Here is a 21,956-nt window from a genome sequence, read left to right on the forward strand (position 1 = left end):
TTGATATCAAAAACATCCGTGTACGTCATGAACGTAGAAATACCTGCTTACACCTGGCTGCGAGGTAGTTGCGGCCGAGTGTGCAACGGCAGCTATGGATTTTAGTATTCTTTACATGCATTGCTATGATGTGGATGATATTTTATTTCAAAACGGAGTGAATATTGATTAACATTAATTTAATTGAAATTACTTGCCGCCACTTTTGACAGGCTGCGGTGTTATCAGTGTATTCTCCTATCTATAAACGTATGTGAAAATGTGTGTTTGTCTCTGTACGTAATGAACGTAGTAATTCTACAGTGGGATCTTAGACTATCAGGGTGGAGCGATGAGTGGAACGGCATTGAGCTGAGGAAGGCTTTAGCGCGAGGACTTACTCTCTCCAATAAATCAGTTGTAAATGTGCTTCGTGCTCGTCAGTGTCATTCGCTTGACAATAGAAGACGTGCTACAGTGCTCCGAGTGCTATAAAACAGAAAGCGGAAGAGAAAGTCGAAGTGAAAGTTTACACTAGCGAAGCTACGGAATTTTTGATTCCGTCTGTGAAGTTTGTGTAGGTTTTATACGTGTGTGTGTTATCGAAATTTTAATTCGTTAAAATTTTCGAAGTTGGTGTTCATCTTCAGAGTCCAGATCGGTCCAGATCGTTGGTTCTGCAGAAAGCATCAGGTGAGCTTATTTTTCGTATCTTTTTCCTGATTTTCTCATAGCGTAGGGAATTTTTGATGAGTCCATGAGTCGTTTTGTTTTTATGCATGAGATATATTTTTCTTTTTTGTCTTGAAAAATTTTATTTCAAATTGCTTTGAGTAGCAAAGTAATTGTTAATTAGATTTTAAAATGTCTGTCCATTCGGACTGCGATTCCGTAATGGAAGAAGACGCGCTAGGAATCGCTAATGTCGTGTCCGAGCACGATATTTTGAGAGAGGAGAACGCAAGTTTGAAAGCGAGGGTGAATGAGCTAGATAGATGCGTATCTAGCTTAGTTGCTGAGATTAAAAATCTCAGGGAGAGGCTCGAGTTGCAGGAGGGAAATAAGGACTCCAAAGCAATCAAAAAGAACATTGTTTTAAAGAATGTTCAAGAAGTGACCCTACCGGTTCAAAAACAGAAGATGGAGGTGGTCAAAACCCATCAAAACAAAATTTCCCCACCCGCCAAAAGAGTGAGAAAGGATAGCTCCTCGTCCAATGAAGACTCGAACAAAAAAAGAGTCTTGGAAACCCCAGCCCAACAGAAAACCACTCCAGTGGAGGAGAGGAAAGCAAAAATCCCCCCAGTCACCCTGAGAGGTACGTCCGAATGGACCTCAATATCAAACGCCTTGATACGGAACGGTATTAAATACCAAAGAGCGACGACAGTAAAAGACGGTATAAGAATCGTCCCACAAACCGCCGATGATCATAGAAGGATGACGGACTGCCTTCATAAAATAAATAGGGAGTTTTACACTCTTCAACGGGAGGAAGAAAAGAAAATCTACGCGGTAGTGAGATACCTACCGCTGGATGCAGATATCCCGACGATCCTTGACGACCTCAAGGATCAAGGGATCGTCGATGCTGAGGTCATAAGGATGACCTCAAATATAACAAAAAAGCCGATGCCCTTATTGCTGGTTAAGACCCAGAATAAGAGTATCTTCGATGTGAGAAGGCTCTACAACATGAACTGTGTTGTTGAACCTAAGAGAAGGACGACCGGGCCTGGACAATGTTATCGCTGTCAGAGATATGGACATGCCCAAAGTAAGTGCACTTTTCCATGGAGGTGCGTGAAATGCTCCGGTAACCACAGCTCCAAGGAGTGTACGCTTACTAGGGAGAACGAGGAGCGAAATGCTTCTTGTGTTCGCTGTGGAGATCAAGGACATCCAGCCAGCTACAAGGGATGTAGCGAATGGAAATTGGTCACTAAAAAGGCCAAGAGATCGCCAAGATCAAACCAAACCAGCTCGAGGCCAACACAAAATACTGCGAAGCCAGCCCAAAACTCTTCGGAAGTGAAGAAACCCCAGGAAACTGCAACCAAAGCAGACAAAGAGACGAAGAAACCAGAGAAAAAGACGGAAAAGGCAAAAACCGTCAAAAAAGCCGAAACCAGAAATGGAATTTCTGGAATCACTGAGGAACTGGATAAGTTCACGAAAAACCTCCTCAGCACGATGATGCAGAATCAAATTATTAAGAATATTTAATGGCTGATACGACGATAAAGAACAATCTCATAATCGTCTCTTGGAACGTCGAAGGATTGAGAGCCCGCAGACCAGAATTCGAAGAACTGATTGAAGAGAAGAGACCGGATGTTATAGCTCTCCAAGAAACAAGACTTAACCCCAACGTTCGGATAGCATTTCCCAATTACGATATCTACAGAAATGATAGACCTAACAGCACAGGTGACGTTGCTATACTGGCTAGAAGGAATATGGATCACCATTTCGATCAAATATTCAATGGTCAAGAAGTAGAAGCAATATCGATTATTGTGAATACCAATCGAGGACAAGTGAAGATTATTTCGACTTATAAATCACCGGATAAGGACATGCTGGAAGAGGATCTAAAAATGCTACTAGAAGGAAGACACCCGAAAATTATAATTGGTGATCTTAACTGCAAATCGCAGGAATGGAGCAGAAGGGTGGAAAATACCAAAGGGAGAAGACTGAAGATTTATGCTGAAAAACTTAATGCAGTTGTGATAGGACCTGATATACCGACCTACATACCAAGAGTAAATGGACTACCCGATGTACTGGACATTGTCGTAATGAAAGACATCACTGAAGAAATCAGCATTGATACAATAGAAGACGAAACTTCAGACCACAATCCCATAGAATTCATAGAGGGACATGGCCCAAGAAACGAAGAAGAGACACAAACCAAGGATCGCACAGACTGGGAGAAATATAAGAATTTACTTCAGGAGAAAATCACGGAAATTCCCCAAATAAACACCCGGGATGAATTAGATGAAGCAGTTGAAAAATTGGAAAATCAAATAAAAGAAGCCTATGAAGAAAGCACCAAGAGAATAAGGAAACCAATTCCGAAACATTCACATGGAGATACGCCAAGGGATATAAAGGAACTTATGAAAAAGAACAGAAGACTCAGAAAAATCTACAGAATAACAAAAAGAGAAGAAGACAAGAAGAAACTGAATAAGCATAGTCAGATATTGAAAAATGCTTTAACAGAACTGCGTAATAACAGATGGCACCAGAGATTAAGGGAACTGAATACAATAGATCACTCGGCTTGGAAAATACAAAAACGCTTACGACGAGAACAGATAGTTATACCTCCACTGCATGGAGCAAACGGAATGGTATACAGGGTGTTCCGTTTTCTAATGCAAGATCGTAGTATCAAGGGTTCAGTTGCTATAGATACAATAAAAAAAAGAAGAGAGTTGACAAGATTTTGTCTAGAGCAGTAAAATTGTAGAGCTTCGAAGAATAAACGTTCTGCTTATAAAAGAAATAGTCTTTATTACTTGAAATTGTACATTTTTGGCGACCGTGACAGGACACATTCAAGACACACATTCAAGTAAGAATTATGGATAAGGCAAAGAAAGCAAGAACAGTACACCGAAGAATTTTCACAAAGATCTACAATAATATTGAAAGCCGGATTTCCAATGGGAATTTTAATAGTGATGAAGTTAAAGCGGCTTTTCAAGTTCTGGAGAGTAAATATGAAGAGATCAGGACCTTAGACAAGGAGGTGTTTAACTTCATGATAGAAGAAAATATGAGTGACACCGATATTGAAACAGACTGTGATAGTGTGGAAGAATATTCATTGAAATTCAATGTTATAAAAGAAAGATTTTCATCTTCCACAGAAAAGGTTCGCGAAATATCTTCCTCAGAAGGCGAAGTTGGTACGCTCCAAAGAAAATTTAAGCTTCCACAGATAGAGTTGAAAAAGTTTGGTGGAGATATTCGAGATTGGCTGCATTTTTGGGGATTATTTAAGAAACTAGATGAAGATCCCACCATGGACAATGAGGAGAAATTTCAGTACCTAATTCTATCGACAATACCTAAGTCAAGAGCAAGAACTGTCGTGGAGAGTTTTCCACCCACCTTCGAGAATTATCCTAAGGCAATTGAGGCTCTGAAGTCCCGGTTCGGAAGAGAAGAACTCCTTATTGAATTATATATAAGAGATTTGATAGGATTACTAACATCAAACACAAAGTCCCTGTCAATGTTATATGACAAGTTGGAATGTCAGTTGAGAGCTCTTGAATCACTGGGAATCACATCAGATAAATGTTCAGCCATGTTATTTCCATTGGTAGAATCCTGTCTTCCTGAGGAGCTCTTGCGGATATGGCAGCGTTCGTATTCGGCAGATACAGCGGCAGCGAAATCTCAAGACAAAGTGAAGAAACTTATGGATTTTATAAGGAATGAAGTTGAGAATGAAGAGAAAGTTTCAATGGCGAAGTCAGGAGTAGGATCTGCCAGGGCGAAGGAACAGAAGAAGATGATGACGACAGAAAACAACAAAGCAACTCCATATACAGCTTCTGAACTCGTGACCACAAATAACGAAGTTGTTTCTTGTATTTTTTGCGGACGTTCAGAGCATAAGAGTTTTGAATGTTCGAATTCACAAGGTATTTCTCTTTCTGATAAAAAACAGCTCATTTTAAAAAAGGGATACTGTTTCATATGTCTCAGACGTGGTCATACCGCCAAGAAATGTAAAGTTCACATGAGATGTGAAAAATGTCGAAAAAGGCATTACTTGGTGATGTGTCCAATGACAGACGTTAATTCAAAACTTCCAACGAACGAGTCTAGTGCTTGTAAAGAAAATTCATTGACTAGTCTCACTCGAACAACGAGAGTTTTTTTACAAACACTCGTAGTTATTCTCAGAGGAAGTAATGGGTTTGAACGCCGAGGCAGAGTTTTAATTGATACAGGTTCTCAAAGATCTTATGTCTTGAAACGTACAGCGAAAGAATTAGGATTACCAGTTCAGTGTGAGGAAACAATTATTCACTGTTTATTTGGGGGTTTGAATACAGGTGAAAGCAGTCACAATTCATATCGAATATTTTTGTGCGATTTGGATAGAAAATATTTTTGCAATTTCCTTACTTTAGACCAGGAGAGAATTTGTGGTAGAATCGGTTCCGTGTGTCAAAGTTCTCTAGTAGAAAATTTATTGAATAATGATGTGATCATAAGGGACGATGAGGCACTCGAAGTAGAAATTTTAATAGGGGCAGATGTTGCTGGTAAATTATTGACAGGTAAAATTATTCAGTTACCTTCAGGAATTACAGCAATTGAAACGTTTTTGGGTTGGACTCTGATGGGAAAAAATAATGTTTCAAATTTCGATCAAACTTCAACTGGTAATGTTATGTATAGTACTTCAATGCTTGTAGATGATTTGAAAATCAAGGATTTATGGGATTTGGATATTTTAGGTATTAGGGATCCAGTTGAATCAAAATCTAGAGAAGAGATGGAGCAAGCAGCATTGAGGCATTTTAAAGAAACTGTAGCAGTTGAATCTGATGGTAGATATGTTGTTCATCTTCCTTGGATCGAAGGACATCCACCGCTTCCATCAAATTACAAATTGGCTGTTCGTAGACTCAATTTTACAATTAGTAAGCTGATGAAAGATGGGTATTACTCAAAGTATGAAGATGTGTTCAAAGATTGGTTGTCTGAAGGTATCATTGAAAAAGTTTTCCACGGGGAGACTGGTATTAGTGGTCATTATTTACCTCACAGGCCAGTATTGAAGATGAATAGTACTACTCCAGTTCGACCAGTTTTTGATGCATCTGCGCATGAGAAACACAGTCCTTCTTTGAATAGTTGTTTGGAAAAGGGCATGAATTTAATTGAGCAGATTCCTTCAATTTTATTCCGATTCAGATTTAGAAAATACGGTGTTGTTGCTGATATTAAAAAGGCATTCCTTCAGATAGGTTTGAGTGAGTCTGAACGGGATTATTTAAGATTTTTGTGGAAGGAACCTGATGGTAACTTATGTGTGTTCAGGCATCGTCGAGTAGTGTTTGGAGTAATAAGTAGCCCATTTCTTTTAGGTGCTGTAATTCAATACCATTTACAGAAAGAATTGGAGATTTCTTTGAGAGACAAGTGTTCCTTTTCATGTTATGTTATAGAAAAGCTCATGAATAGTTTCTACGTTGATAACTGTGTAACCAGTGTAGATAGTGAGGAGGAACTTTTGAATTTCATTTCGAGAGCTAAAGATATAATGAGTAAAGCTAAATTTGATTTGCGAGGGTGGGAGCATAATAGTTCTTTTTACCCATCTGATAGAATCGACAGTATTACTAATGTACTTGGTTTACTATGGGATAGAGAGGAAGATACATTAGCCATAAATTCCAGTAACTGGGGCAATCTGAAGTTTGAGAAAATAACTAAAAGAACTATTTTATCGATAGCACATAGAGTATTTGACCCTATTGGTTTTACTTGTCCCGTAACTGTTTACCCCAAATTGTTGTTACAGCTCACATGGAAAGAGAAAATTGGTTGGGATGATGAGTTGGATGGATCAATCAAGAGTGAATTTCTGAAGTGGTTCGAAGGAATGTCATATTTGTCTTCAATAAGAATCCCTCGATACTTTTCAGCTTACAAGAATAGCAGATGGTTGAAACTAGAAATTCATATATTTTGTGATGCATCTCAATCTTCTTATGCTGCTGTTTCCTTCTTGCGAATTCAGACGGAATCGGGCGTTGTTGTTCAGTTGCTTCAAGCTAAGTCCAAAGTTGCTCCTTTGAAAAAGATGTCTATACCGCGTTTAGAACTCATTGCGGCGACGATTGGATCGCGTCTAGTTAGAAATTTATATGAATCGAATGTTTTCCATGATGCTGAATATTATTTTTGGACAGATTCTTCTACAGTATTAGGTTGGATTAGACAAGACCAACAGTGGGCTATATTTGTTCGTAACAGAGTCGATGAAATTTTGAAAGTTTCTTCAAAGGAACAATGGAGATTTGTTCCAGGGTCTATGAATCCTGCTGATTTACCTTCCAGAGGATGCACAGCTAAAAAATTGTTAGATTCTGCATGGTGGGAGGGACCTGAATGGTTGAGGTATTCAGCAAGTTATTGGCCAACAGATAGTTTCTGCTATGACGAGGAGTTAGTAGCACGAGAGAAGAAAAAGTTTACCATTTCTTGCGTTGTTAATAGCAATACTGATGACTGGTATTATAAATATTTTTCAGTATTCCACAAAACAGTCTACATGTTGGGGTGGATTAGAAGATTCCTTCATAATTGTAGGTACCCTAACGATAAACATTGTGGATTTTTATCAGTTGAAGAGATAAATGATGCAGAATTGGTTATTTTTAGATTGATTCAGCATGATTCATTTAGTACTTTGAATGATGCTATAAAGAGTTTGTTTCCTTTTAAGGATGAATCGGGTGTTTTGAGAATAAGAACTAAGTTGGTAAATCTTGAAGATAGTTTTGACTTTCGGTATCCAATTGTTCTTCCCAAGCATCCCTTAGTAGTGAGATTGATACGCGAAGAACATGAAAGAGCTTGCCACGTAGGTGTTCAAGGATTGTTGTGTCGGCTGAGAGAAAAATATTGGATTATTGGTGGACGTAAAACGGTGAGATCGGTTATTTCCAAATGTGTGATATGTAAAAGGTTTATGAGTAAAAGATTGGAAACACTACCTAGTGCACTACCTGAAGATCGTGTTAGGGATGTTTCGGTTTTTGAGGTGATCGGAATTGATCTAACTGGATCTGTCCATTTGAGAGACGGCCGGAAAGCTTGGATTGCTGTTTTCACCTGTGCCGTATATCGAGCAATTCACCTGGAATTGTTAACATCTCTTTCGACCGAAATATTCATACAATCTCTTCGTCGTTTTATTGCTAGAAGGGGTCGTCCAAAAATTATTTATTCTGACAATGGGACTAATTTTGTAGGAGCTTATAATATGTTCAAGAGTTTGGATTGGTCCATTGTGACAAAATTTTGTTCTTTGGAGAGGATCATATGGAAGTTTAATCCTCCAGCTGCTCCTTGGTGGGGTGGATTTTGGGAAAGGTTGATTCGTATATTGAAAAATTTATTACGTAGAACTCTAGGAAAGGCTTCTTTGAACTTCGAAGAAATGTTTACAGTATTGTGTGATTGTGAAGCAGTAATTAATAGTAGACCTATAACTTTTTTGTCTGATTCTGTTGACGATTTATGTCCTTTGACTCCAGCTATGTTCATTCAAGATATAAAGGAAATTGGTGTTAACGATTGCGATGTTGTCGAGTGTAGTAAATTGACCAGACGTGCAAAATACAGGCAAAAGTTAGGTGAACAACTGAGGAAAAGGTTTCGAATTGAGTATCTTGGTCAATTGAAACATCGTTTCAAAACACAATCCGTGAGACAGTTGAAAGTTGGGGAGGTTGTATTGGTTGGAAATGATAATTCCAAAAGAGGAGATTGGCCATTAGCTTGTGTTACGGAATTATTTCCTGGTAAGGATGGTTCGGTAAGATTGGTACGTTTACGTACAAGTGCAGGAGAAATTCTTCGGTCAGTTCAAAGAATTTTTCCATTAGAATTAGACTCGTATGAGGAAGAAACAGAAATATCCAACATCAAAGATAAAGAGCATGAAACTCAGGTATCAGAAAGAGCAGATAACATTTTGAGTCGAATATTCAGAACTCGAAAAGGTTGTCAAACAGTCAAAAAATGTTCGGGTTAACTTTGTCATTTGTAGTTTTTAATTGTTCAAACGAATGTTGCTATTTCATGAAAGTTTATAAAATAGCAAGGTGGGAGAATGTTCCGTTTTCTAATGCAAGATCGTAGTATCAAGGGTTCAGTTGCTATAGATACAATAAAAAAAAGAAGAGAGTTGACAAGATTTTGTCTAGAGCAGTAAAATTGTAGAGCTTCGAAGAATAAACGTTCTGCTTATAAAAGAAATAGTCTTTATTACTTGAAATTGTACACAGGGTGTCCGGGGAATAACTGTACATACTCTTACCAGAGATAGAGTTGGACTAGCTGGTTACGGATTGACTATAAAAAATTAATTTCTGGATTTCCCTAGAAAGCTACAGGGTGATTTTCCAACTTCATGGAAATACTTAGATCATCATAAAATCCAAACTTATTGACGGATATTATTGAAACTTGGGAGGTTATTGACACATGCTAAGGTCAAGTCAGAAAGATATCAATTATTTCATTATTCCAGGGCCGGACTCATTAATATTCATTTAAAGTATTCCGGGCAAAAAATCACTTTGTATTTCAAATTACAAATAATTGATTCGTTTTTTAGGAAGAAGCTAAATTATTCTTCAATTCTCGGTATCACTCAAAGTTGTCACATCAAGAATTATTCTTTTATGAATTTTTGAATTTGGATAAAGTTCGAAAATTTGAATTTTTCACCATGAAGAGAATTGAAAATCTCATGTTTGAATATAAAATGCGAATGCATTAGTAGAAAATTAACAAAAAAGTTCAGAGCTTTAATAAGCACTTCAATAACGAAACAATAACAAATAAAAAAAACTAAAATACAGTAAGGAGTACCTAATAAAAATAAAAATAGGAACGAATGAATTGCTGAGTCAACGATATTTCAAAAGTGGTTCGAAATAAAAACCATCAGCTTGTATACATTTCTCTTGCCGAATTTTCAAATTGGATACAGCCTTTCGAATTCTGAAATATGCTTCTGTATACCCTATACACATCACCATTTTTTTTTCAAAATACCTTCATTTACTCCCTCAAAGTGAAATCCGCGTCTGGGGTGGCCACCCAGTATATCAACGAATTATTATAGTCTTCTTCACCTTCAGTGACTTTTTTTAGAAAATTTATTATTTATTTTCGACCTGCACAAGATGACTATGTCCTGTTCAGGTAAATTGCAATTTTCGAACTTTATCCAAATTAAAAAATTCATAACAAAATAATTGTTGATGTGACAACTTTGAGCGGTATCAAAAATTGAAGCATAATTTAGCTTCTTTCTAAAAAGCTAATCAATTATTTGTAATTCGAAATACGAAGTGTTTTCTTTACCCTGAATATTTTAAATGGAGATTAATGAGTCCGGCCCTGGAATAATGGAATAATTGATATCTTTCTGACTCAACCTTAGCATGTGTCAAGAACCTCCTGAGTTTCAATAATATCCGTCAATAAGTTTGGATTTTATGATGGTCTAAGTATTTCCATGAAGTTGGAAAATCACCCTGTAGCTTTCTAGGGAAATCCAGAAATTAATTTTTTATAGTCAATCCGTAATCGGCTAGTCCAACTCTATCTCTGGTATGAGTATGTACAGTTACTCCCCGGACACCCTGTATACGAGACTTGAAAAAGCCGAAGTACTTGCCGACTCAATTGAGAGAGAAGCCAGAATAAATTACAGAAATGATGATGACAATGAAGATCTAGAAGAAGAAGTGGAGGCAAACGAAGAACTGATGATGGAACCACCGGAAACCGAAATCATTCCAAAACCGGCTTCACCAACAGAAATCAAAGAGATCATAATGAAACTGAAAAACCGGAAAGCACCGGGAGAAGATAGGATAACGAATTATATGTTGAAGAAATTGCCTAGAAAAGGAATAGCAGCCTTGACGAATATAACAAACGGAGTGATGAGGACCGAATACTACCCAAAGAAATGGAAAACTGCAGAAATGATAGTTTTCAACAAGCCTGGAAAAGAACGGAAATTTCCCCAAAATTATAGACCAATCAGCCTACTATCAGCACTAGGAAAAGTCGTCGAGAGGGTTATCGCCAAAAGGCTGAATGAGGAAACAGAAATGTTGAAGATAATTCCACCCGAACAATTTGGATTTCGACGAGAACACTCGACTGAACTCCAATTACTACGGCTCATAGAAAACGTCACCGAAGGAATTCAGACCAAACAGGCCACAGGATTAGTTCTGATGGATATCGAGAGAGCTTTTGATAGAGTATGGCACGAAGGCCTAATCTACAAGATGAAAAAAGCAGGATATTCGACCAAGCTATGCAAGATTATAAGGAACTATCTGAGGAATAGAAACTTTTATGTGAAGATAGATGGAGCAACCTCTCAAACCAGACAATTGGAAGCGGGAGTGCCTCAAGGATCGGTACTTGGACCTCTGCTTTATGTAATATACGTTTATGATATCCCGAAGAATGCTAGAAATATGCTCACCTTGTACGCAGACGATACAGGAATAGCGTTCAGACATCGACGCCCAGAGATCATACACCGGAGACTGCAGGAAGCCATAGATGAATTACTCAAATGGTGCATCAAATGGAAAATCCAAATCAATGGAAGAAAGACTCAAGCAATATTACTGCAAAAGAGAAGATTGAGGATGGAAGAAAACCTTGAAGTTGATGGAGAAGAGGTTGAATGGAAAAATGAAGCAACATACCTAGGAGTGACGCTTGACAGAGGACTTACACGGAAAAACCACATCAAATGTGCTGTTGATAAAACAAAAGCCGCAATGAGTAAACTTTATCCACTCATAGGCAGAAGAAGTCATATGAATATGGATCGGCGGCATGGGGCTTCGCAGCCAAGACCCACATCAAGAGAATACAGGCCACTGAGAATAAAGTCCTTAGAATGGCGATGGACGTACCCTGGTTTGTTAGGAACAAACAAATCTACAAGGACTTGGAATGGGAACCAGTTACAGAATGTATGAAGAGAAAGGCGGAAAGGATATTCGACAAAGCCAAACAACATCCAAATGAGGAACTACGAAGATTAGTCGACTACGATCCAACGGAAGAAGCTAGAAGGTCAAGAACCTACCACCGAAGACCGAGAGATCAGTTAAGGATTTAAATGTAACCAAAGAAGAGCTTAACCTATAAAGGCTATAAGCAGCATACAACTATCAACACGACTATGATCGTGTGAGAGTCCAGAAACCATAAGAGTCAACTGGTTAATAGGCAAAATGCCCGGAACCTATGAAGAAGCAGTTAAGGGTTTTTAGTGGGTCTCGAGCTCAGAGAGTGAGAATCCCCACACTGTTCCCCCTCAGCAGAGGGTGTGTTCGTCTGTTTTGCAGATTTTCCCCCTGCTACACCAAAAAAAAAAATCCAATAAATCACTAAATGTTAAAAATTAAGCCCCCTCCGATCTTGATCTTGTCCACACCAATGAAGTTCAACTCTATGGTGCCTCAGACAAGTTACTTGACACTAACGATGACGCAGTTTCCTATCTAGAAGATGTCAGATTATCTCGTTTTCGCTAAAGCCATCGTCATTCTCTTTGTTCACTTTGTTGAATCAACTAATCATTCTACTCACTAGATTGTTGTAAATCTTCTTTTAACTATTCGCCCCATAAAGTAATTTTCTCTAAGTCTTCGCAGTCAATTCTGGTGCTAATTTGTCTAACTCAAAAAGTTATGTACTCGTAGTCTTCCCAAAATTGTTAATTTGACCATTTTCATGTTCTTTTCATTATGTATGAAATGTGCCCACGTTTGAATTATTTCAGAATCTTCGAACAGATTCATAATCCTGACTAGTACTGCTTAATTAATATGTTAAATCGAGTCAAATCATTCATTTACGTGCTCAGAAATATATATTTCATTATATTTACATATTATATTACATATATTTGTCTTTCTCATTGATAATGAATACTGAGTAATTGTTTTCCCATGATCATCTCTTTTATTTGAATCAGTTTATTTCATTTCTCAGTCAGCTCTGATGGTAACCTCTCATTTACATATAACTGCTTACTGTTGTGTAGTTTCAGATGAGTGAATCCTTATGTTCTCCAGGGTGGAACCTGGAATTAATAGTTTTCCTCCAGAAGACAATATGAACTTCCCAAATATGATTTAACGGTCAGTGATAAAGTGGTTAGCCATGATAGTGATTGACAATCTCTCGTCCTGGTTCCACCCTGAAAGGTCTGCTCTGATAATCGTGATAATCTGCTCAATTGGTATGATCTACTCATTACACTTTTTTATATATTCTCATATTCATTCAACGTGCTCGATATACATGTTAGTTCTCAAGTCTTCTGCTTTTCTCGGATCAACGATTAGTGGTTTCCCTCATTAGTACTCTCATTTTGTACCTCTCGTAATTTATCAATGTTTTCTATTTTTCTGATGGATATTCTAATCGTGCTTACTAGCTGTCTGTCTCTGTAAATGTTGTATTCATTGATGAATTTTGCAATTTGCAAGACAAACGTTATTTACATTAATTATAATATTCTTGCTCTTCTCATTTAACTCATAATATTCCTGCTCTGATCATATTCGATTGAATAGTAAAAGTTTTGTTGAATGAAATCATATATATATATAATATTATACAGATGAACGTGAACGAAATAGTTATTTTCCTATCAAGTGCGGGCAAGACATTTTCCGCAAGAGTTAGGAACAATATTTTTTCTACAAGCCCTTGAAATATACGAATATATTCGTTTTACGAAACAAATAAAAATTTATTTGATTAATTCATTTATGATGACAGGCGTAATTCTGCATGTCGTTACCATAGATACGTCATCGTTGGCTTTCGGTGCATAGAGATATGATAGAATTTAATTTACTCTATTATATTTGCGTGCGGGAAAAACCCCTGCTAATCCATTCCCGCGCGCATTTGCAGGCGTTTTTCCCGCACATTTTGGGAAAGTAACTCTTTGCAACTTGAGATGCGTGAGGAAAAAAAGTTGAACGCGCACGCTTGTAGAAAAAAACTATTTCCGAGTACAATATTCTTTTAGCAACCGTGTAGAATAAAAAATCGCTGCTGCTTTCCATATTTTATTGCGAATCGAAATAAAAAAACATGCAAACTTTTGACAACTGATTTCATATGAACTGTCAGCCGTTATTTCGTTGCTACGGTAATGATCAACACAGCATTCATCAAAATCAAAATCATTTTTACCAAGATTTTCATATTCACAATAACAACAACGACGTGATTTTTCTCGGACTAGGCCGAAAAATACTACTTTAAAAAAAAAAGAGTCCGGGAAGTGGGTACATCCCGGACGGTTGAAGAAAAATTTTTTTTCTATCCCATTCCATTCCTCATCCTCACTGATGATGACGAATTAAGATCCAATGAAAACGAATATTTGAAAAGGCCGATATTTTCTGGATTTGTTTTTAGTTTTCAAGACAACTGGAACGTTCTAATCTGCACATTTCAGCAGATCATGTTTTCCGTCACGTAGGTACATACTACTGAGCCATCCCTATCCGAATTGCTTCCTGTTATCGGGATATTCAAAACATAATTTCTGTTCGGGTGTACATTTATATGCAAATAATGACATTTATGTGTCTGCATTGGTACTTACGGGGCATATCTATGAAGCACTCTCAAGCGTCGTGGACCAGTCTCCAATGCTTTCTTCATTGATTCCGAATAAGACAATACCGGAACTTTCAGACGTCTACATAGCCTATATTGTGAGCGAAACTGTAAACGGAAAAATAGTTGAGTTCTTTCTTGCGGAAAATTGTCACTATTTCTCACCAGTATGTGCAAGCAATGTGTAATCAATACTCCTATGACACACGTGTATATGATTCCAGTCAAGTATCCTTCTTTATAGATAAGGGATGCTGATACTATTCCCATTCCAATGGCCCCTTTCATGAGAAGAATGAGTGCAGCTAAGTTTCTTGAATTCGAATTAATTATAAGACACACGACAGTTATCTCATCGTTAGCGTTCGGTGCATAGAAAATCACAAAATTTAATTTACTCTTTAACATTTGCGTGCGAGAAAGTAACACTTTGCGACTTGAAATGCGTGAGGGAAAAGGGTTTGTGAAAAACCATAATATGACCCCACAAGGAAATGAGATATTATAGACATGGAAAATTTTTTCTGTAAACAAAATAATATTTTCTCTACCATTCAATAATTCGGTTTATGGAAAAATTAGGAAATAGGACCTATAGTTTCTAACGTTGCAATTTCTTTCCAACTAATTCTTTCGCAAAAAAGAACTATAAACAGAACCATTAGTTGAAAACACTTTTTCTAGCTGATTTTGTTAAAAATTTCTTCCCGAGTTATTGAACATACGGGTTCTAAAATAAGGCCTGTCGCCACCCTTGATGAATCATACCGGGGGATACAAAAGTGCATTCATCGTTAAGCTTATCAGCCAAATTGTCCGGTTAACTACAAACAAGATTGGGTACTTCTACTTATATTTTTCTAGAATTTGACTTTTGCTATTTTGATGAAGAAGTTCGCGGCATCATTCTTGTTTTCATTCTCTCCTTTTGCTCATTCAATTCCCCTCAAATTTTGAATAATAACAAGATGAAAAATAATCACTAACACCATTGAGTGTTAAACCCACTCTTTAATACTCAATGCTAACACTATAGTTTTCCCTTACACTCAAAATAGCATGTCTCGAATTTTGTCATCAAGCGTTTAGATTTTTAGATTCGTCAATAAGAATTCGTTGAGACACAGTTGAAAAAAATATATGTTCATTCTCCAATTTCTCAACTGCTTGACAGAATGCTTTTCTGCTATTAAAATATGTGAAATTCATACAAAAAATGCATTGCATTGATAGATCGATTATACTCGTATTAATATTTCTTTACATTCTTCTAATTGCCGAAAATTTGCGCCCCTCAAGCCCTCTACATTTTAAGCCGATGGGATATGGTTACACTTAAGTTTAGCCGGCTAAAGATAGAAGAAACTAACATTAGCAAATACCCAAAGCTGAACCTGAGTTTAGCCGGCTAATCTTAAGTTTATGTTCACACCTATCTTTAGCCGTAACATATATATCTGTTGCTTTTTTTTCTGTATAACAGGATAACAGGAAATCAAACAAAAGATACATCTGTATTTAAAATAAGGAGGGCACTTTTTTTCACCCTTAGTACAAGAGATAAAAAAATTGGAATATCGTATTCCCAGCGAAAAAAGGCATGTAGAAATTTTTTATCGTTTCCATATTTTCGAAGTTTCGGCACATTTTTCGAAATCGACAAAATATCAAAATTTGATTATATCTTCAAGACAAATGAAGATATCATGAAACGGTTTCCACTAATGGACTTTTCACGAAAATCGAACCAGGGACTCCTTTCAGCGTTTTCTCGTTTTTATTCCGGAATTACCTGAAACAGCTAAAATCGAGCAATTTGGGATGCCCTGTACAGTATAACACAATGTAGTAGCTGTCAAAACCCATTTTTTCGAAAAGTGGTTCATCTTAAACATTTTGTGAAATATATTGAAATAAATGGAATAAAAAAAATTTCCAGGGCAAAAAGCAGCACAAACCTAGCACAATTCAGCACTAAAATTATCTTTCGAAAATGAAAAAGTGCTGGGCTAACTGAACATACGTAGAGTGAATTGAATCCTGTGATGTGCGGACAAGTACCACTCTCCACACTTGCTAGGAAAAAAGTTCTCTGAGTAACTAGATATGTATCTATGCGATGATTTTATGAATAATTTATTGAGTAACAAATTTCTACACTTACAGGGTGTACTAGATATTTCGTCACACATTGTATTTGCACAGTATTATGAAATTATTCTAGGGATGTTCTAATATAAGGCCCGGGTGTCCACTGGAAGCGTATTCGAGCGGCTACACGCTCTCGCGAAACGAGCGTTTGTAGCCGCTACAAAACAGGCGGCGCGGCGCTACAGAGGTTGTAGAGCGATGGCTGCAATTTTTATAGCCAAGATCAAATCGAGAATTCAACCTACTGTCAACTGAAGAACGGACCTTATATATTTCCCAACTACTACTGAATGAATCGAATTTCATTTTTACTGACAATGCGATGAAAACAACAAGAAACGATTCTTCCAAGTATTCAATTGTTTGAACGACTCATCCAGAAAAACTATTCTAGCAGGTTTCCTCCTCAGCTAATTTTTTGGTGGCCAAAATGCGTGTTTTCGTTTTTTTTTCGATTTTATCTCCCCTGGAAAACTGAATATAAACAAAGCTCAATATTTTTTTATTATAGATCACTAAATACTCGATTGAGGCGGCGTTCCTCAACCCGTTTCCATATTAGAGTATATCAAAGTTGAGCCAAATATCAGAGATATCGTCGTTGACTGTCCACGAAATGGTCTATGACGTTTTAAATTTGAAATATTAGCGAAAAACTTGTATTTGTGTAATGAACGCGTGTTTTCAATCGATGTGAAATTTAATGTTTTAAAACTTTTTTATACGTTTTTATACTTCTCTCGTATATAAGCTGCTTTCAAATATTTTTCCGAGAAATCAATATGAAATATAACATTTCACAATGATTCTGGATATTGTCCCAAATTCGGGGTACACACTTGATCTCATTCAACGTAGAATTCAGTGCTTTATGGCTCTTCTCCGAAGTAATTAGTCGATATCCGTATTTCTTGAGGACATATGATTGAAAAACTACAAAACACCCCATTTCTTGGCCGTCAAAAGTTATGCTCAATTCCTTTGAAGGAAAAAACCCAAGATGATTTAATTCGGTCACTGATGAAGCCATTAAAACAATAGAAATCTTTTATAGGCACAAAATCCTTATTGAATCTAAATTTAAGGCCTGCCGCAGACATGTAACTTTTCAGTTGCGCAACAGTTTGATTGCAAGCGGTTCGAGGGCGCACACAAAGGCAATCGCTGCAACTTTTCAGTTGCATGTCTGCGCGGTCCCATATAAATGCATTGTACTCACTTCTGCAACTAAACAGTTGCAAAACTAAAAATTGCAAGTCTGCGGCAGGAATAACCGGACTAAAATGAATGAGCCAACGGGCGTGCACGTGCTACTTTTTTTTTGGTGTAGCAGGGGGAAAATCTGCAAACAGACGAACACACCCTCTGCTGAGGGGGAACAGTGTGGGGATTCTCACTCTCTGAGCTCGAGACCCACTAAAAACCCTTAACTGCTTCTTCATAGGTTCCGGGCATTTTGCCTATTAACCAGTTGACTCTTATGGTTTCTGGACTCTCACACGATCATAGTCGTGTTGATAGTTGTATGCTGCCTATAGCTTTTATAGGTTAAGCTCTTCTTTGGTTACATTTAAATCCTTAACTGATCTCTCGGTCTTCGGTGGTAGGTTCTTGACCTTCTAGCTTCTTCCGTTGGATCGTAGTCGACTAATCTTCGTAGTTCCTCATTTGGATGTTGTTTGGCTTTGTCGAATATCCTTTCCGCCTTTCTCTTCATAAATTCTGTAACTGGTTCCCATTCCAAGTCCTTGTAGATTTGTTTGTTCCTAACAAACCAGGGTACGTCCATCGCCATTCTAAGGACTTTATTCTCAGTGGCCTGTATTCTCTTGATTTGGGTCTTGGCTGCGAAGCCCCATGCCGCCGATCCATATGTGAGTTGTGGTCGCGCAATTGTTTTAATCATCGTCAACTTGATGTTCTTATTCATATGACTTCTTCTGCCTATGAGTGGATAAAGTTTACTCATTGCGGCTTTTGTTTTATCAACTGCACATTTGATGTGGTTTTTCCATGCAAGTCCTCTGTCAAGCGTCACTCCTAGGTATGTTGCTTCATTTTTCCATTCAACCTCTTCTCCATCAACTTCAAGGTTTTCTTCCATCCTCAATCTTCTCTTTTGCAGTAATATTGCTTGAGTCTTTCTTCCATTGATTTGGATTTTCCATTTGATGCACCATTTGAGTAATTCATCTATGGCTTCCTGCTGTCTCCGGTGTATGATCTCTGGGCGTCGATGTCTGAACGCTATTCCTGTGTCATCTGCGTACAAGGTGAGCATATTTCTAGCATTCTTCGGGATATCATAAACGTATATTACGTAAAGCAGAGGTCCAAGTACCGATCTTTGAGGCACTCCCGCTTCCAATTGTCTGGTTTGAGAGGTTGCTCCATCTATCTTCACATAAAAGTTTCTATTCCTCAGATAGTTCCTTATAATCTTGCATAGCTTGGTCGAATATCCTGCTTTTTTCATCTTGTAGATTAGGCCTTCGTGCCTTACTCTATCAAAAGCTCTCTCGATATCCATCAGAACTAATCCTGTGGCCTGTTTGGTCTGCATTCCTTCGGTGACGTATTCTATGAGCCGTAGTAATTGGAGTTCAGTTGAGTGTTCTCGTCGAAATCCAAATTGTTCGGGTGGAATTATCTTCAACATTTCTGTTTCCTCATTCAGCCTTCTGGCGATAACCCTCTCGAAGACATTTCCTAGTGTTGATAGTAGGCTGATTGGTCTATAATTTTGAGGAAATTTCCGTTCCTTTCCAGGCTTGTTGAAAACTATCATTTCTGCAGTTTTCCATCTCTTTGGGTAGTATTCGGTCCTCATCACTCCGTTTGTTATATTCGTCAAATCTGCGATTCCTTTTCTAGGCAATTTCTTCAACATATAATTCGTTATCCTATCTTCTCCCGGTACTTTCCGGTTTTTCAGTTTCATTATTATCTCTTTGATTTCTGTTGGTGAAGCCGGTTTTGGAATGATTTCGGTTTCCGGTGGTTCCATCATCAGTTCTTCGTTTGCCTCCACTTCTTCTTCTAGATCTTCATTGTCATCATCATTTCTGTAATTTATTCTGGCTTCTCTCTCAATTGAGTCGGCAAGTGCTTCGGCTTTTTCAAGTCTCGTATATACTATTCCCTTTGCTCCATGCAGTGGAGGTATAACTGTCTGTTCTCGTCGTGAGCGTTTTTGTATTTTCCAAGCTGAGTGATCTATTGTATTCAGTTCCCTTAATCTCTGGTGCCATCTGTTATTACGCAGTTCTGTTAAAGCATTTTTCAATATCTGACTATGCTTATTCAGTTTCTTCTTGTCTTCTTCTCTTTTTGTTGTTCTGTAGATTTTCCTGAGTCTTCTGTTCTTTTTTATAAGTTCCTTTATATCCCTTGGCGTATCTCCATGTGAATGTTTCGGAATTGGTTTCCTTATTCTCTTGGTGCTTTCTTCATAGGCTTCTTTTATGATTTTCTCCTGAAGTAAATTCTTATATTTCTCCCAGTCTGTGCGATCCTTGGTTTGTGTCTCTTCTTCGTTTCTTGGGCCATGTCCCACTATGAATTCTATGGGATTGTGGTCTGAAGTTCCGTCTTCTATTGTATCAATGCTGATTTCTTCAGTGATGTCTTTCATTACGACAATGTCCAGTACATCGGGTAGTCCATTTACTCTTGGTATGTAGGTCGGTATATCAGGTCCTATCACAACTGCATTAAGTTTTTCAGCATAAATCTTCAGTCTTCTCCCGTTGGTATTTTCCACCCTACTATTCCATTCCTGCGATTTGCAGTTAAGATCACCAATTATGATTTTCGGGTGTCTTCCTTCTAGTAGCATTTTCAGATCCTCTTCCAGCATGTCCTTATCCGGTGATTTATAAGTCGAAATAATCTTCACTTGTCCTCGATTGGTATTCACAATAATCGATATTGCTTCTACTTCTTGACCATTGAATATTTGGTCGAAATGGTGATCTATATTCCTTCTAGCCAGTATAGCAACGCCACCTGTGCTGTTAGGTCTATCATTTCTGTAGATATCGTAATTGGGAAATGCTATCCGAACGTTGGGGTTAAGTTTTGTTTCTTGGAGAGCTATGACATCCGGTCTCTTCTCTTCAATCAGTTCTTCGAATTCTGGTCTGCGGGCTCTCAATCCTTCGACGTTCCAAGAGACGATTATGATATTGTTCTTTATCGTCGTATCAGCCATTAAATATTCTTAATAATTTGCTGCATCTTCTTCTCAATCTCTTTCTCCAGATTCTGCATCATTGTGCTGAGGAGGTTTTTCGTGAACTTATCCAGTTCCTCGGTGATTCCAGAAATTCCTTTTCTGGTTTCGGCTTTTTTGACGGTTTTTGCCTTTTCCGTCTTTTTCTCTGGTTTCTTCGTCTCTTTGACTGCTTTGGTTGCAGTTTCCTGGGGTTTCTTCACTTCCGAAGAGTTTTGGGCTGGCTTCGGAGTATTTTGTGTTGGCCTCGAGCTGGTTTGGTTTGATCTTGGCGATCTCTTGGCCTTTTTAGTGACCAATTTCCATTCGCTACATCCCTTGTAGCTGGCTGGATGTCCTTGCTCTCCACAAAGAACACAAGAAGCATTTCGCTCCTCGTTCTCCCTGGTAAGCGTACACTCCTTGGAGCTGTGATTACCGGAGCATTTCACGCACCTCCATGGAAAAGTGCTACACTCCCTACAGATCCCATTTAAGGCGGATCGCGCGTACGAGCTTGTAGCCGCTTGAATACGCCCACTCGAAGTCGCCTGCAGTGGACAACGCTGTATTGAAATACGTTACTTGGGATCTGTAGCGGCTTGCTGTACGTTCACGCTCGTTTCGCGTGAGCGCGTAGCCGCTCGAATACGCTTCCAGTGGACACCCGGGCTAAGATGAGGTATAAAACGAAAATGAAATGCTTTTCTCAAATATGAAAATATCGTATGACCTCTATTGCTGAAAATTTGTAGGAATACTTACGATAAAGGCCTTCGGGTTTCTCTATGATCATATGGATTATAATCATGACTTTTGATGTTAAGGTTCTGACTCCTGTAATAAAAAATTCCGAGATGAACAGATCCAGATTTATTTTCAACGAGTTCTCTCATTACCCTTTAGAAAACTAGTGGTTACTTTATCGACGATGAAGTCTGCTAATCAGAATAATAATGATTTAAAACAAAAATTAATTCGTTGAGGAAGGAATCAACTCAATCTCTTCGTTCAATATCTTCAGATGAAACAAGACAAGCAACTTAGGATACAATAAAACTGTTTGAAAAGTTGTTCATCACAAATTCATTGGGGAATTTATCAGTCTGTTAAATTTTCATCGAATAATCACTTTTATTTT

At 37.9% G+C, this 21,956-nt stretch overlaps 1 protein-coding gene across 1 annotated transcript in view; it reads right to left on the reverse strand.

The window, feature by feature from the left end:
• Nucleotides 1-21,651, reverse strand: part of LOC123322666 (proton-coupled amino acid transporter-like protein CG1139) — a 35,362-nt gene extending 13,711 nt beyond the window's left edge. Inside the window, exons 1-3 of the mRNA XM_044910644.1 lie at nt 21,581-21,651; nt 14,617-14,764; nt 14,438-14,559 (exon numbers count right to left, since the gene is read on the reverse strand). Coding sequence (XP_044766579.1) covers nt 14,438-14,559; nt 14,617-14,739 — 245 coding nt within the window. The 5' untranslated portion in view covers nt 14,740-14,764; nt 21,581-21,651. The remainder of the gene's footprint in view (nt 1-14,437; nt 14,560-14,616; nt 14,765-21,580) is intronic.
• Nucleotides 21,652-21,956: the final 305 nt, after the last annotated feature.

This window comes from Coccinella septempunctata, chromosome 1 (assembly GCF_907165205.1).
Source record: "Coccinella septempunctata chromosome 1, icCocSept1.1, whole genome shotgun sequence".
NCBI classification, from domain to species: domain Eukaryota; kingdom Metazoa; phylum Arthropoda; class Insecta; order Coleoptera; family Coccinellidae; genus Coccinella; species Coccinella septempunctata.